The 15088-nt window shown below is 48.4% G+C and overlaps 1 protein-coding gene and 5 non-coding genes across 6 annotated transcripts; 3 read left to right on the top strand and 3 right to left on the bottom strand.

The window, feature by feature from the left end:
- Window positions 1–994: 994 nt before the first annotated feature.
- On the bottom strand, window positions 995–1067 carry TRNAK-UUU (transfer RNA lysine (anticodon UUU)). The gene has a single exon. It is a non-coding gene; the product is annotated as a tRNA-Lys (tRNA).
- Window positions 1068–1791: 724 nt separating this feature from the next.
- Window positions 1792–5629, bottom strand: LOC125102586 (uncharacterized). The gene is made up of 2 exons (XM_047733917.1): window positions 3549–5629; window positions 1792–2004 (listed from the first exon to the last, which is right to left on the bottom strand). Exon 1 carries the CDS (start codon window positions 5627–5629, stop codon window positions 4832–4834), a length of 798 nt encoding a protein of 265 aa, XP_047589873.1. The 3' UTR covers window positions 1792–2004; window positions 3549–4831.
- Window positions 2287–2358, bottom strand: TRNAM-CAU (transfer RNA methionine (anticodon CAU)). Its single transcript has one exon. It is a non-coding gene; the product is annotated as a tRNA-Met (tRNA).
- Window positions 4466–4571, top strand: TRNAL-CAA (transfer RNA leucine (anticodon CAA)). The gene is made up of 2 exons: window positions 4466–4503; window positions 4526–4571. It is a non-coding gene; the product is annotated as a tRNA-Leu (tRNA).
- Window positions 5556–5660, top strand: TRNAL-CAA (transfer RNA leucine (anticodon CAA)). The gene is made up of 2 exons: window positions 5556–5593; window positions 5615–5660. It is a non-coding gene; the product is annotated as a tRNA-Leu (tRNA).
- Window positions 5661–11151: 5491 nt separating this feature from the next.
- TRNAT-CGU (transfer RNA threonine (anticodon CGU)) lies at window positions 11152–11224 on the top strand. The gene has a single exon. It is a non-coding gene; the product is annotated as a tRNA-Thr (tRNA).
- Window positions 11225–15088: the final 3864 nt, after the last annotated feature.

Below are 15088 nucleotides of genomic sequence, written 5' to 3'. Positions count from 1 at the left end.
ATTTGTCTATTCATTTGTGAATACCACAATTTGATATATTTACATATCTGAAAATATTTACATTTCAAGAAATGTGATAAACTAAAAACAGCTGACAAATTGGGGGGAGGAGAAGAGGAGGAAGGGGTATTTGCAATACATATCACAGATAAAGTGTTACCTATATCTCTTTGCATAGTTTTGACTTCTAGAATGTTATCTTTCATGTGCTTACAAAATTAATAAGTAAGATTAACAAGGTCAGGATAGAGATTCAAAAGGGCACACACCTGATTATTTCAAATTAATACTATAACAGCAAAGAAGGAGAGAACTAACACAATGAACTTAAGTGCAGTATTTACACTTCATATCATCAGGCTAAAAGCATAAAGAATTACAAAAACTGAATTCACAGCCTCCTGGTTTAACACTCTGCCCACAGAAACCATGCACTAGGAGCCCAGGATCGGGGTCTTTAACCATAATCCAAATCCCTGGATAACAACAGAAACTTTTTAATGTAAAGACAAAAAAGACAGCTAAGACCATTTCAAAATGTGTTTGCATATTATGGCTTTTACAAGCAGGGGCTTTTAAGATGCTACACATTTTCTATATAGGAAGAGTCAATCCTACACATTTTTCTATATAGGAAGAGTCTGTGGTAACAGACTGGGCAGAGTCACTGCTTTCTGAAATTCTTGTCGGTTTCCCCCAAATTGCTGCCCTGCCACTCCAAGAGTAATGAATCAGGTCAAGGGAACTTTAAAATGGCCGTCTTGGTAATTCCAACATTTGTGTCTTATTTTTACATTATGCGCTTTTCCAATTCCTCTTGGCAACTCGGGCCCAAGTTTCAGTTATTATTGGGTAGAGGTAATTAATGAAACACTAGAACATAAACCTCTTCAAGGATATGCCTTTGGTCTGGCTGTTACCAATATCCCACTCTAGAGATGTTCTAAATGAGCTTTACTCACATGGACTTAACTGAAGTAAAAGTACCGAGGACCGCCTGAACAGGGACTTGAACCCTGGACCCTCAGATTAAAAGTCTGATGCTCTACCGACTGAGCTACCCAGGCCTTCTGGAAAAGTTCAGTTCACTATATAAAACAACTAAAAGATCCAAGAAGTGCTAACTACGTTCATGGTTTCCGAAATTACCAGCCTCTTCTAGGTGCAAGGGTCACACACCTCAGCTCCGCGGTGGCATCTGAGCTTGATGGCACTGAGCATTGCAATTCTTCCTTCCACAATAATCGGGTGGTATTTACTGCAGGAGGAGTGACAGGAAAGTGGCTCAGAACTCGGTGGGATCCCACTGGGGAGGGAATGAGTATTCCTGCAAGTGAGGATTGCAGACAGAGCCCTTGGAGCCAGCCTCCAGAGGTTTGCAGGTCCCTCATCAGCTCACCAGCTCACCAGGAGGAAGAGGTGTCCCTTCCACCAGTGGCTTCTGTAAGTGGGAAAGCCCAAGCTTGGGTAGAGATGGAAGTTGTGGCACAAGGCAGGAGGTTCACTTCCTGTCCTTTCCAACAGTGTTTTCTTTCGGAGCTGGGGGGTCATGGTCATGGGACGTTAATGGCAGAGCAACAGACAGACAAAAGTGACATCCTCTCCTGAGAGGGGTTTCTGTCCGGGAAACTAACCCCCTGGAAACCCACCGCTCTGCAATTCCGTCCTTGTCATTCCTCATCTTTCCTCCACGCTCCTTTCCTTCACCCTCTCCCCGTGTCCCTACCCCGCTCCTCTCCCTCTCACCCGCCCACCCTCCCCTTTGCCGATTGCGCCGTTTTTGCGCCCACTGGTCCCGCCTTCCACTGCAGTCAACCCTATAATGCGCCGCCCCTCACCACCCACGCACGGGAGTCCACTCAGGTACACTGGCTCTATTTTTTTAGCTCCACGTTTTATCTTGAGCTACAACCTAGTAAAAGGCAGGAAGGACCAAGCAGCTGAAAAGGCGTGCGGCTTCTCTCACTGCAGATCTTTGCTCACTCATGAGACACGGTAGGCCCACTGCAGAGGCAAAGAAGCAGGGGTAGAGTCAGTGCATATGGGCAGTAAATAAGATGGTGCGTTGTTTCCCAAAGTGTTGTGAGCTTTAAAAATGCGAATACAGACACAATTTTGATAATGAGCGAGTTTCAACAAGATCCAAAGGAGAACAAGAAATGTAAAGAATAGTGCCACGGTCATGAGTGTTTGGGACTTGGTTTCCTCGGCCTGGTGTTCCGTGGGAATTTTGGAGCTTGAGAGAATAAAGCGCGCCGAACTCGCGTTGCAAGGAATAAAACACTGTAGCAGAGGATGGTTTCGATCCATCGACCTCTGGGTTATGGGCCCAGCACGCTTCCGCTGCGCCACTCTGCTGGCTGGGGTAAAGGGTTCTCTGATTCCCATGAAGTTATAAGTGCCTTAGTACAGTCATCCCTGAGTGTCAATTTCCCTTTTTCCTCTTGTGCACCCGTCTCTTCTCCAACCGTCTCCCACTCTGGGTGTACCCCACGTTGCCTTCTCAAACGCGCTGCCTACAAGAAGTCTCTAGGACGTCTGCGCCAGTGCAATCTTCTCAAGAAAACCCAGAACCTGAACGGAAGCCCTTTCTCGGGAGCTCGGTGTTCGCCCGTTAGGGCTTCCCACACGGATTTCCAGGGATGGGTTCCAAACTGAGATCGCCCGCGCCTACACCAGAGCACTCCGCCGCTCCGCGACCCCCACCGGGATGAGAGCTTGCGGGCAGAGCCTGGGTGCGGGGCTCCGGAGCAGGGCACCGCAGGGGCGGAGCGGGGAGGGGCGGGGCGGGGCGGAGGGGGGGCCGGGCAGAGGGTGGAACAAGGGCCGAGGGGAGGGCCGGGCAGAGGGAGGGACAGGGAGGAGGGCGGGGCGAGGGATGGTGGGGCGGGGCGAGGGCCGGGCGGAGGGAGGGGCAGGCGGGGGCGGGGACGGTGCTCCTCGGGCTGGTCACTGTCCCCATCAGGCGGGGCGCCCGGGGGCACGCGGAGCGGCGGCAGGGGAGGAACAGCAAGCGGTGCTTGTAGAACGGTCTCTCGCAAGGTTACAGGGAAGTGGGGACAGCAGGAGTCTCGCGGGAGGCTCGGCGCCCTCCTCCCCTGCAGTGGGACGTGCTGCCTACAGGAAATCTCCGATTTCTAGTCTCCACACTGAGTAGGTGCGTGTGAGAGAGTCTGTACCTGTGTTGTGACCACCTGATCTGTGGACCGTGGAGCGGAAAACAGAGGCTCGGGGCTCTTTCTAGTTATGTCCGTGGACCCACTTTTGTCACCGAAGCCTGGTTCTTCCGGACAAAGAATCCCGCAAAGCTGTTTTTAAGGCTTTTCCATCTCCTCCTTTCTTAGCTAACACCCTTTGCCTGTGCCTTCCTTCTTGTCCCTCTCAGAGACTGTCTCATCTTCCACCTTCTAAGGATGCCCGGAGACCATAGTTAAGAAGCTATCTCTTCTGCAAAAGTAGCTGAAGCCTCCTCTCAGTTCCTGAAGGTAGTTTCCTTTTTCCCACCAGGGACTTGGCCTTACAGCTATCACAGACCAAGGTGAGCTTACCTTGCTGGAATCTTTGCTCACACCTGAGCCCATGGCCACCTGCTGCTTACTTACTCAAAACCAGACTTCTCTCCTTTCAGCTTCATGGTTATGTATCATATTCTTTTGTATGATTCGGATTGCTCTAAAGTTTAAAAAGAAAAAAAGTCTTGAACATAGAAGGTGCTTGCTACCGCAGAGGTAAATTTTTTAAATGGATTTTTACAAAGACAGGTTATCAATACTCCATACTTCTTAAGGAACCAGAAATCATTGTTCTCCAAGGGCAGAGAGAACCCCAGTTTCTTGAGATGAGCCTGGCCACTAATATTCCGAAAACAGAGGTGTGATGTTTATTGCATGAGCTCCAGCCTTGGGAAATTCTAGTTGATTCCTTTCTGGGCCGTTCTTTCCTTCTCAATTTTCCCTCTGAAATCTTCAGACCACTATTCCACTCTTTTTCATTTTGTCTGCTACAGAACCTGCAGAATTTGTGTTAACCTCCTAAGACAGAAGCCATGGGGTCATGACTTCCCGAGGATGGTGTCACACCCAGTGACCTCCCAGATGCGGGAGAGTCTGTGAACCTCAGGGAGAGCCCCCTAGACGGCGGTCGCCACGCGGCGCAGATCAAATCTGCATTCCCAGCGCCCTACGCCTAAGGCCGGTCCTGCAAGTCATGGCCAGTAGGATTCGGGGGAGCAGCGGGAGAAAGACCTCCAGAGAGGCGTGGGCGCCTGGACTTCAGAGCTGCGTTCATCCCGTTGCCAACTCGCCGCTTCCCCGCAGAACTCGTCCTGTCCCAGCTTCGGGTTTTGCAGGTCGTGCCGAATGCTCGATCGCTCCTGCACCTGCTGGAAATAGCTCTGCGCTCCCTTCCTGGATGGAAGGTCTTTGGTCACTGACAGTTGTTACTTCGCACAGCACCAGCGTGTCGTGTCAGGATGGCCGAGTGGTCTAAGGCGCCAGACTCAAGCATCTGCTTCCCGCTCTGGGACTTCTGGTCTCCGCATGGAGGCGTGGGTTCGAATCCCACTTCTGACAAGGCTCATTTTTGTTCTTGCCATTCTCCTCAAACATTTTCCCCTCTTAGTCCTAAGTTTCTCTTCTTCCCGATGGAGACTCCTCCCACTCTCCCCGTGCGCGCAGCCCCATTTCGTTCCTCGCGCGAGGGCAGCACCCTCCGTTACTCCGTCCTTCCCCTCCCCCAACATCTCAGAGCCACCGGTGACCCTTCTTCCTAGAGAGAAGGCGGCAGCGATTTTCCTGAGAAGGTCATGCCTTGCTCTGCCAACCTGGTGACCTTAAGGAAGCCTGGGAACTCGTCTTAAAAACAAGCAAAACAAAAACGAAACAAAGATGGAAGGGAACCAGAAGGACCTCCTTCTCCTGGGGTAGACGTGCAGCCAGGTTCTGTGGTCTGTAGGAGGAAGATGCATAAAAAGCAAACCTTCCGTTTCAGAGTAGCTGCTGTCGGGCCCCCGCCCCCGCGGGTGATGTAGCTGAAAGGCCCCTGGGGGCTCTAGAGAAAGGGGGGACCGGATTATCCCGCGGCGCCCGAGCGACCCCGCGGGGCAGGAGGCTCCCGACCCGTTTGGGGAAGTGAAAGGTGACGCGTGGCTGCGGCCGGTGGCCTCATTGTCGGGGACCGGAGGAACGCCTCGAAATGCCCTGAACGGGTCTCTCAACGACCCCCTGCGTCCAGGCACTGGTTCGCCGAGCCGGGCCTGCAGGATGCGGGTCCGATCACGAAGATCGCGGTGGCCTGCAGGCAGGTCGGTCCCAGGCCAGGTCCCAGGAGGGGTCGCTGCGAGGCCCGAAGCCGGAGGCCCGAGGCCCGAGGCCCGGCTGCGGGGAGGGGCGCCCGCTCCCTGGTCTCCAGGTCTGCAGGAGAGGCTCGGGTCCGCGCCGACCGCGCGCTCATCGGTCTTTGCGTTTCTGCGTCGGAGTTCGGGGTTCCCGCCTCGGCCGCGAGTCCCGGGGAGAGCCGAAGCTGAAGAGGGAAATTGAAGCGAATTACCGTGTGGTGTCAGGATGGCCGAGTGGTCTAAGGCGCCAGACTCAAGCACAGCTTCCCGCCCTGGGACTTCTGGTCTCCGCATGGAGGCGTGGGTTCGAATCCCACTTCTGACACTCCGTTTTTTTCCCCCTGAACACCCAACCCTCCGTGAGGGAAAAGCCCCATAATGGGTACAAGCTAACAGAGAATTTGTTACTCGAAAATGGTAACAAATCCTATTTGTGTCCTTAAGACTGGAAAGCAGGCAGAAACCAGAAAGACCTTGAAGAAAAGGATACTGCGAAGTCCTGAAGACAGCTCTGTCCGGTTTCCCTGGTCCCAAGTCAAGGATGTTCAAAGGAGAGTGAGGAAAAATGCTACTAGAAGCTGGAGAAGGGGCACCTGGCTGGTTCAATCGGTAGAACATGCTCTTGATCTCGAGGTTGTGAGTTCCAGCCCCATGTTTGGTATAGAGATTACTCAAAAATAAAATCTTTTTTAAAAAAAGCTGGAGGAAGGGAGGGCACTGCTATCTAAAATCTAATGGCAGGAGGTTGAGCAACACTGTTCCTGTGCTAATGTGAAAAGTAGAACATGGGCCTAATGAATTTAGGGATTCATCCAAGGAAATGTCCGGGCAATGTTTTGAAGGTGTCACCTGGCTTATCCTAGATGCCTACCTAGATGGTAACATGAGTCACGAGAGAGATAAACTAAAGAAAGAAACATTCATTATAAAGGAACCAGGACTTGCTGGATATCCAGTAAGAAGACTGTCCCTTTGCCTGGGTAGTTCAGTCTGTTAAGCGTGTCTTCGGCTTAGGTCATGATTCCAGGATTTTGGGATCCAGTTCCCCATCCGGCTCCTTGCTCAACAGGGAGCCTGCTTCTGCCTCTGTCTGCTGTTCTCCCTGCATGTGCTCGCTCTCTTGATCTCTCTCTGACAAATAAATAAATAAAATCCTAAAAAAAAAAAAAAAAAAAAAAAGACTGTCCCTCGTTGTCAGCCTCTCCAGATGACAGACAACATCACAATTAAGAAAAGCCTTCTGGGAAAACATCAGGAAAACATGGTCTAAAGATGAAGCCAAGAATGCAACTATAAAACCTTTGGTCAGATCCCTGAAGGATGTCAGGCGACACCTCGGCCGTCGTGGAATTCAGAAATTACATATATATGTATCAAAACCCATGTACTACTGTGTCAAGCCCTTGATTTGGGGGTTATTTGTTATGCAACCATAGTAATTTAGGCAATAGTAATGGCAAATATAATCATTTTATAATTAAAGGAACAAGCAAAAAAGGGACAGAGAAGAAATTCAAATAATGGCGCTCAAGTTTCAAACCAGACTCTGAGAGGTTGTATTCGCCTATATTTGACAGTCTATATTGTATTCCATTCCGGGGTCAGCAAACCACCCCACCAGCCAAATCCCACCCATTGCCCATGTTCGCAGGGGCTGTGAGCTCAAACATTCCATTTTAAGAAGCTTGAAATGATCAATCATGCGAAAATTTCCATTTCAGTGTCATGAATAAAGAGCTGTAAGAACACAGCCACGTGTACTTGCTTATCTGTTTTCTATGACTGTGGAAGAGCTTAGTTGTGACAGAGACTACGTGCCCGCAGAGCTGAAAATATTTACTACCTGGCCCTTCACGGCAAGAGCTTGCCAGCTCTTACTCTAACCCATTCTAAGTGCACCGATAACTTTGGGTTCTTTGGTCTTCCAGAGGAAGGTTAGAGCTTCAGTTTCTTTTCAGGTGGTTTTGCTCATGTCTTATCAGTGGAGTGACCCAACTCCAGCTTCCTGGGTTAACAATTTCTCTCTATTCTAGACTAGCTGCCGCTCACAGAGAAGCATGTCCCCGAGTGGGGTGGGGTGCGATATAAATTTGGGGTGAGGGATTTGTGGAAGGCAGAGATCTAGCCACGTTTCTTCCATCAGCCTTATGCTGGAGGCCCCATCACCTTCTCCACACTGGGGTGCCCTTTATTCCCTTTCTTTACATGAGAGGGATCCGTCTATTTCCAGATGTCCCATTCACGTGGGCTAGGTGGACCCAATATGCTGGTCTGTTCTGCCTCTTCCTGGAACCAGCACAAACTATCTCACTTATGGAAATCCTGACATTCTTGTCAATGAACTTCCCTCCCATGTCCTTTGGACTTGTTTTCAGTTATTTGTGCCTAGCTAGAAATGTGTTTGTGCCTTCTCAGCTCCTCCAACCTCCTTCTCATCCTTCTAAAGAGGAGACAAGAGCATTTGTCTTGCTAAGTCTTACCTGTCAGGGATGGCGAAGGCCAGCCACAGCTCGAGCAGTAACAGCCACACTAGGTTTCAGTCGTTAGGAGAGACATTTGGATTCCAGCTGAGTCCCGTCAGCCAGAAACCTGCCTCCAAAAGGAGTTATTACAAAATCAGGATTTTCTCTTTGCTTCATGTATGAACTCAGCCCAATGGAACTAGCTGTATCCATCAGCCCAAGGTGATGCACACGTGTGTGGCTACAGTCAGTGGATATTCTGTTTGAGGGCAAATGACTAGAAGGAGGGAAAACTGTGGGCAGAGCCACTCAAAGTGTGGTTGGCGACCAGCACAATCCATAAATGTTTGGAACCAGTTTGCTCTGTTTCAAGATATGGAGTTTTCGCCAGAGGTAAGTCAACTGTATCACCAAGCATCTTGTTTCGTTCTGCTGATGATTTGCTTGTAGTGAAGTTGCATTTAATTATATTCTGGAGCAAGCTTACCTTTCTGTGGACCAGTAGCTGATGTTTCCCAACTGGCAACTTGCACATCGCTGGTATTGCCGGAGTATCCCAACATTCAAGTGCAGGGTTACACGGTGCATTTTAAAAGGGTAATACAAGAATGCTTGGGGGACTCAGTTGGTTAAGCATCTGCCTTCAGCTCAGGCCATGATCCTGAGGTCCTGGGATCAAGTCCTGCATTGGGCTTCTTGCTCAGCGGGGAGCCTGCTTCTCCCTTTGCCTGCCACTCCCCCTGCCTGTGTGCTCTTATCTCTGGCAAATAAATAAATTCTTTAAAAAAAATTTTTTTAATAAAAGGGTAATTCATTAGGCTCACATCATCAGAATGAGTTTTCCAAAACATTATTTATATAGATCATAAGACTCTTCAAGAGAAACAGACTTGCTTACCCCTCCAGAAGGACTAATGGAGCCAGGAAATACGTCTACACTGCAGCCTTCATTGGCTGTTTGGAATGAACTGAGCTATTGCTGCAACCAGAAGCCCCACATTTTTTCCAGAACCAGATGCCTCCTAAGCCTTACCTGAACACAGAGTTGCCTTGCCCATGCCAGGCTCCCTGGGACGCATCTGCTAGAATGAAGCTGTACTTCATGCCTTCTTCCTCACTTCACGGCAGGCAGTGGCAACCAGATCCATATTCCTCCTCAAGGTGGCTGTGCTCCCAACATGGGATGATAAAAATTGTTTAGCAATACATATTACTTATCAGCTGCTCAAGCTTTAACCTGCCTATGATCCAAGGTTTATACAAGATGGAAAGTCATGACTCAACCAACCCCACACTAACCCCATCACTGCAGTTACAACAGCAGGGGCTGAGCATTCACTATTTTCTCCCTGCTTTTGGGGCCTGGAAGGCAGCATCATTTGGGCTTTCTTGCCCTGTAGCTCCTGTCTGGACTCAGCCAATGGAAGGCACTGGCAGATGGGAGATGGTAAGAAGAGAACAGTAGAGATTCCTGATGTCCCCTCTTGAATGTAACCCTAAATTTGGAGATCAATCCAACGGGTGCTCTGAAAACCCTTCCTAAAATAAATTCCAATTGGGCAAAGATTTCCTACATTGGAAGGAGGAGGAAATTAATAAAACGGGAAAAGTTCATTGTCTAAGTTAGCATTGTCTAAGTTAGCATCACTGAGTCAAAGGGCCAGGTCCAACAGAGACTGAATTCTGGATCATTTGGCTCTTCAAATCACAGTTATCGTAGGTAAGGCTAAACTGAATATAGAGAAATATTACTTAGCGTCATCTTATGATACATGATACATGATACATGATGTATGGATATATAGTACCTTAGTGTGGTGTTTGTAAGTGGAAAGCCCGACCAAAATTCAGAGTCAGAACCAGAGACTCAGGCCTGGGGGAGGAGTGGCTCCAGGCTTCCTTGGGAATTTCACCCACAGATTTGGTGGTTTGGTGGGAACAGGTGGTTACCCTCTCCTACTTCCTGTCCTTCCTGTCTCCCTGCTAACTGCATTCTCTTCTTCATTTCCGGTGTTCTCACCACCCCTCCCCTCTTTTTAAAGAGCCCTTGCAGAGCTGCAAAAGCACTTGCAATTTAACTGCATCTGTAGGTAACATAGCCTGTCACAGGCTATGTCACCTGGTAGAGATTTGAGTGCTAGACAGTCTCAACTACCGAGGACTGGGTGAACCAGAGAAGTGTCTCCACAAGCCCCCACCTGTCATTGCTCCACATGTTAGTAAACACTATGCTGAATGAATGCATTCAAGGATCAGAAGCCGTTGTCTCTGCGGGTAGAGGAAGAAAGAGAGCCCACTGAGATCACACTTAAGATCATTAAAACACAAAACACCAAAAAAAAAAAAAAAAAAAAAAAAAAAAAAGGTCCAAGTGATTCCTCTGAACCCTAACAGACCCGAATTTCACTGAAGTTATATTATACATTTCTGTAGGTGCTAGAAACAGGAGGCGAACAGGTTATCTAAATATGGGATAAAATCTGAAAAAAAACTGCAAACTGGAACTCCTTGGGCCTGCAATCCCCTTCTTCTCTGATACCCGCGTGATGACGATGAGTTTCGGGAGGTAGGGTCCCTTATTGCACAGGTGTATTTAGGATTTTGGAGAACTGGAACACACTGGCTCCTCCGGGAAGCAGGAAGCAGTTTTTAATCCTATGAAGTTCAGGAAAGCATGATGAATAAGTGATAAGGCTGACATCCCCTCCACGGCCCTCACTTTCAACTTCATTAATACGACCATTCCTTCGTTTGCTTGGTTTTCCTATCATGCGCGTCTGTGACACTCCGGGTCACAAGGGCATTATCGTGCCTGTGTGTGACCGCGGTTGTTTTGGCCTGTGGGTCCCTGTGCAGAGCGGGCCTCCGGGGCTCTGGCCGGATCGCACAGCCTCCCCTGTGCAGCACGCGAGCGTGTTTGGAGTCTGGGCCGACGCGCCGCCGTGCATCTTATTTTTCTGAGTGTCTTTCCTGAGTGGCGGGTATTCGCCGGTAGTTGGGGTGTTCGGGTCTGTGTTGAAGATAGCTGCAGTTTCTACGGAAGCCGGCGCCCGGCCCTGGAGGCGGAGAGGAAGGCCCTGCTTGCTGGTTTCTGAGGCACCTGTGGCGGACTCGGGTCGGGAGGCCTGCGAGATCCTGCGCCGTTTCCGTCCGTACCCCCGCCTCCCTACTTTGCCGGGTCGCGCGTCCGGGCCGAGTCCCCAGACAGCCTTTATGACGTGACAACTGTCACGGAGGACATCGGAAAGGGGAAAGGGTGCAATATCAAATTTCCAGGAACTTACGGAAACGGAAAACGAAACTTTGGCATAGATAATCAGCTTTAGGGCACGGAGTTGAGAGCCCCTTCAGCGGGGCTCCGTAGCTCAGGGGTTAGAGCACTGGTCTCGTAAACCAGGGGTCGTGAGTTCGAATCTCACTGGGGCCTCCGCCTCTTAGCTTTTTCATCTTTGGTAGATGATTTCAAAAGGAATGTTTCCTTGACACCAAAAGCTGGAACTAGAAATGAATTTGCCAAATCTATATTCTGTATTCCCAGAAAATTATGCTAACATAAGCATTGATTCTAAAACGGAAGTTCATCATAAAAAAACGGGGATAAAGCTGCTGTATCATCTTTAAATTGTTGGTGATACCTGAAATTCGGGTGTAGGAAAACTTAAGTGCCACCATTTACAACAATTAATGCCAATAGAAGCCAGCAGATGCGCTGACTTGTATTGAGTTTCAGTCACAACCTAGAGTCAGGATTAGTTTAGCCACTGTAGGGACACTCGTTCGAATGAAAAGAGCATCATTAATAATCAATCAGAACTCCAGGCATAAACAGGTCTGCACCGTCACCCTGGTTACAGAATCCAGAATGGCCCCCATGGCTTCTCTGCTCTCCTGTTGGTCTCCCCCGATTCTGCTGCTGCTGTCAGAGTGGACTTTCTGCTCCTCTGTGAGCGGACCAATAGTCTATGTCAGGGTCTTGCTCCGGTTGCTACCCTGCCTGGCATGCTCAGACTACCAATGTCCGCAGAGTGCACGTTTTCATTTCTTTGAAGTCTGCACCCTCCACTTCCTCAGTGATGCCTTCTTCGGTCATCCCGTCTAACATTTCAGTATCCTCCAACATTAATGTCTCTTTTTCTGCCTATTATTAACATGTATTTATATACTTACCAAAATAGAATAGGATATATATTTTAGTGGTCTATCTCCTATACCGTTTGTATCCCATACTGGAGTGTTCTTGTCTGGTGGCTAGGATCATATGCCGTAGCTTCTACAATAATGCTCAGCACCTAGTAAGCAGTCGGTAAATATTTCCTGAATGAGTTGAAGAATGTATCGTATTTTAATAAAAATTTTAATTAAAATAAATTTAATAAGTGTTTAGGAAATATAAATGAATTAGATTTTTAAAAATGTAGCACACTTGGCAAAATAGACATCCGTCCTTGATCTTAAATGCCTCATTAATGTGACTTGTGTTGGGGGGATGGCTGTTATTTTAGTTGTTGTCATATGTTTATTTTTAGGTGTGGTATTTTTCTTTAGGCCAAGACAGAGAGCAGAGGGGGGAGGGGAGAGGGAGAGACAGAGAGAAGCATTGCATCCATGATGGCGGTAGTGAGGGGCAAGGACCTCAAGCATCCACGGGATACAAAGGCCCAACGAGCAAATTTGGTTTTCCATGTCCTTGTATCTGGATGTCCTGTTACCCACCCCCACTTCACGGTGCCTGGGGTCAAGTCTAAAAACTGTGACTTCAGTGATTCTGACTTCTAGAATCCATCTTCACAGTAAACATTTACTCATGGGGCTGATCAGAAATGAAAATATAAAAACTAATAGAGAGAAAGACGCATGACCTCTGTAGATGGAACAGACACCTCTCCTTATTCCCTCCACCAATTACGTCTACAAATCTTGGCATTGCATGGGAGACAAAGATGTGAAAAGAAAGATCAGGAGATCTCTGCACCCGAAGAATGGCGTGGTGGTGAACTCCTTGAGTTTTCTTTATGGGGTTTTATATATTCCAGATTGGGTACTATTCCAGATGCCTGCTGTGTAATATTTCTATATAATGCAGTAGTTCATATATATATATATATATATATATATATGTATATATATATATATATATATATATATATGAACAATGTGGGGGGTTAGGGGTGATGAGGAAACAGAAGGCAAGTTGAGGACAAAGCAGAAGCTGACACCCTGCAACCCCACCATCACCATGGGTATGTGTGACATCCTCAGGCACTCCTGGCTGCCCTAAAGGAAGAACAAATAGCTAAATTGCAGAGATCATGATCCTTCCAGACCTGAGTCTCCCTCAGTTTGCAAATATCCTAGTGATTTACAAGGAAGGGGCTTTCTTACCAACAGCCTAACTTCCAGAGACCCAGAACTCCATTCCTGAAGCCCTAACATCACCCTTCCCTCCCTAAAATTGAGGGAGGCTGAGGCAGAGGGAAATGTAAATAAAGTTAAATTTCTTCTAAACCTAAAGCTCGTTGATAAGGACGTGTGATAGCAGGAGTGCGACTGTGACGTTCCCCCAGGAAGCTCCCAACTGTCTCACTGTTAATGCCTTACTGAAAGGAAAAACAACCTGAACTTCACAAAGAGCAAAGCCTCTGGTATCCTGTGTGTCTTCTTCAATACATGAAAGCTCTTTCTAAACCTCCCTTTTCCTTACCTCCCCCAACCCCATAGTCTATAATCACCACCCCAACGCTGGGGCAGCAGCTCTTTCTGCCCACAGGTCCTGTTTCCGGGCATCAATAAATCTACTATTTTGCACCAAAGACGTCTCAAGAATTCTTTCTTGGCCATGGGCTTCAAACCCTAATAAGGTCTTTCCTACATCATACTCATGTTCTGTGTCTCACCTTGCATCTGAGTGAGCCAAAGACGCTCTGCTCCCACTCCAAGGGGGAGGCAAGAAAGTGCATCATTCTGAGTTTCCTCCTAGGCCTGTACAGCTGGTAGCATCTGGGAAGAATGATTCGGGACAGTAGCTGAGAGCCAGCTGCCCAGTGACCTGGGGAGACCCCAGACCCTGAGGCCACCAGCCCACCCCCAAGATGGCGCCTAAGGCTCTCAGTCTCCTCATGGGAAATAATTTGAGGACAGACACAGCACAATGCACAGGGATGCAAGCGGGGACTTTATTAAAGCGAAAGCACATTCTCAGATGTGAGCACCGGTGAGAGAGTTAACAAGAGGGTGGAATATTCGTTACTTGGGATCAGCATTTCTTGCAAGCAGGATTTGGGGGTGTTTCCTCCTCACCCGCTCAGGGGTTTCCGGTCGTGGCGCCGCCATCTTGGGCCTGTCTGGTGGGATCCGGCTTCTCGCGGGACTTCTGACCTTCCCCACAGCCGGCTGTGGCCTCCTCCTTGCTGGCCTCCGGGCATCCCCTGAGAGCCTAAACTAACTGCCTACCCAGACAGTACAGAGATAAAGCCTGCATAGAGGAGGGGGCGGTGGAGGGGGAGGGGAGGGGGCAGAGGGAGTGGGATAGCAGGCTCCCCGCTGAGCAAGAAGCCTGACCTTGGACTTGATCCCAGGACCTCAGCATCAAGACCTGAGCCAAAGGCAGGCACTTAACCGACTGAGCCACCCAGGTATCCCTTTACAAATATTTTTATTGAGGTTTTATTTCTTAGTTCACTTATTATTATTATTTTTTTTCTACCGCAGACAGGTTGACTTTAGATCTCCGTTTTCTTTTAGGTATTCGTCTTTTTCCAGTGAATTCTATGAAACTTTCACTAAGCTTGTTTTGTCGCACATTCGGTGTTTGGAAGGGCGGGAGAGACTTTGCTTGCTGCTTCTCATCTGTCAATTCTGTAATGACCTCTTTACTCACTTTCTTGTCTTTGCTCTACCATCGTCATTGTCATTCATTTCTGTCCTCTTTAAGTTAATTTTGTTTCCTCAGCCAGAGCATAAGCCTATGACCAAGCTACCACCCAAGGATTCACCTGTGTCAGGTTTGGATCCAGGAGCTGTGGACACGGAAAACAGAATGCAAGACATCCATTCTGCTGAGAGTGGCAGAAAATGGAGAGAGAGATAGAGAGAAATGATCTTAGGGTTCTTTTGGTCTTGTACATGATGCTGCTCTCTCCGCAGTGCTGGAGAGGGCCATGGACTTTCTGGGCATCTTTTTGGTCACTGGTCCATATTTCCACATTATTTTCCATTGTTCTTTGTGACCTCCCAAGGTTTGGTTTACTCTCAGAGGTTATTCATTCTGGATAATTCTTCCTCTAAGACTCTC

Source organism: Lutra lutra, chromosome 6 (assembly GCF_902655055.1).
Source record: "Lutra lutra chromosome 6, mLutLut1.2, whole genome shotgun sequence".
Classification (NCBI taxonomy): Eukaryota; Metazoa; Chordata; class Mammalia; order Carnivora; family Mustelidae; genus Lutra; species Lutra lutra.
The sequence above is the reverse complement of the archived record's forward strand: the minus strand, read 5'-3'. Positions and strand labels throughout refer to the sequence as shown.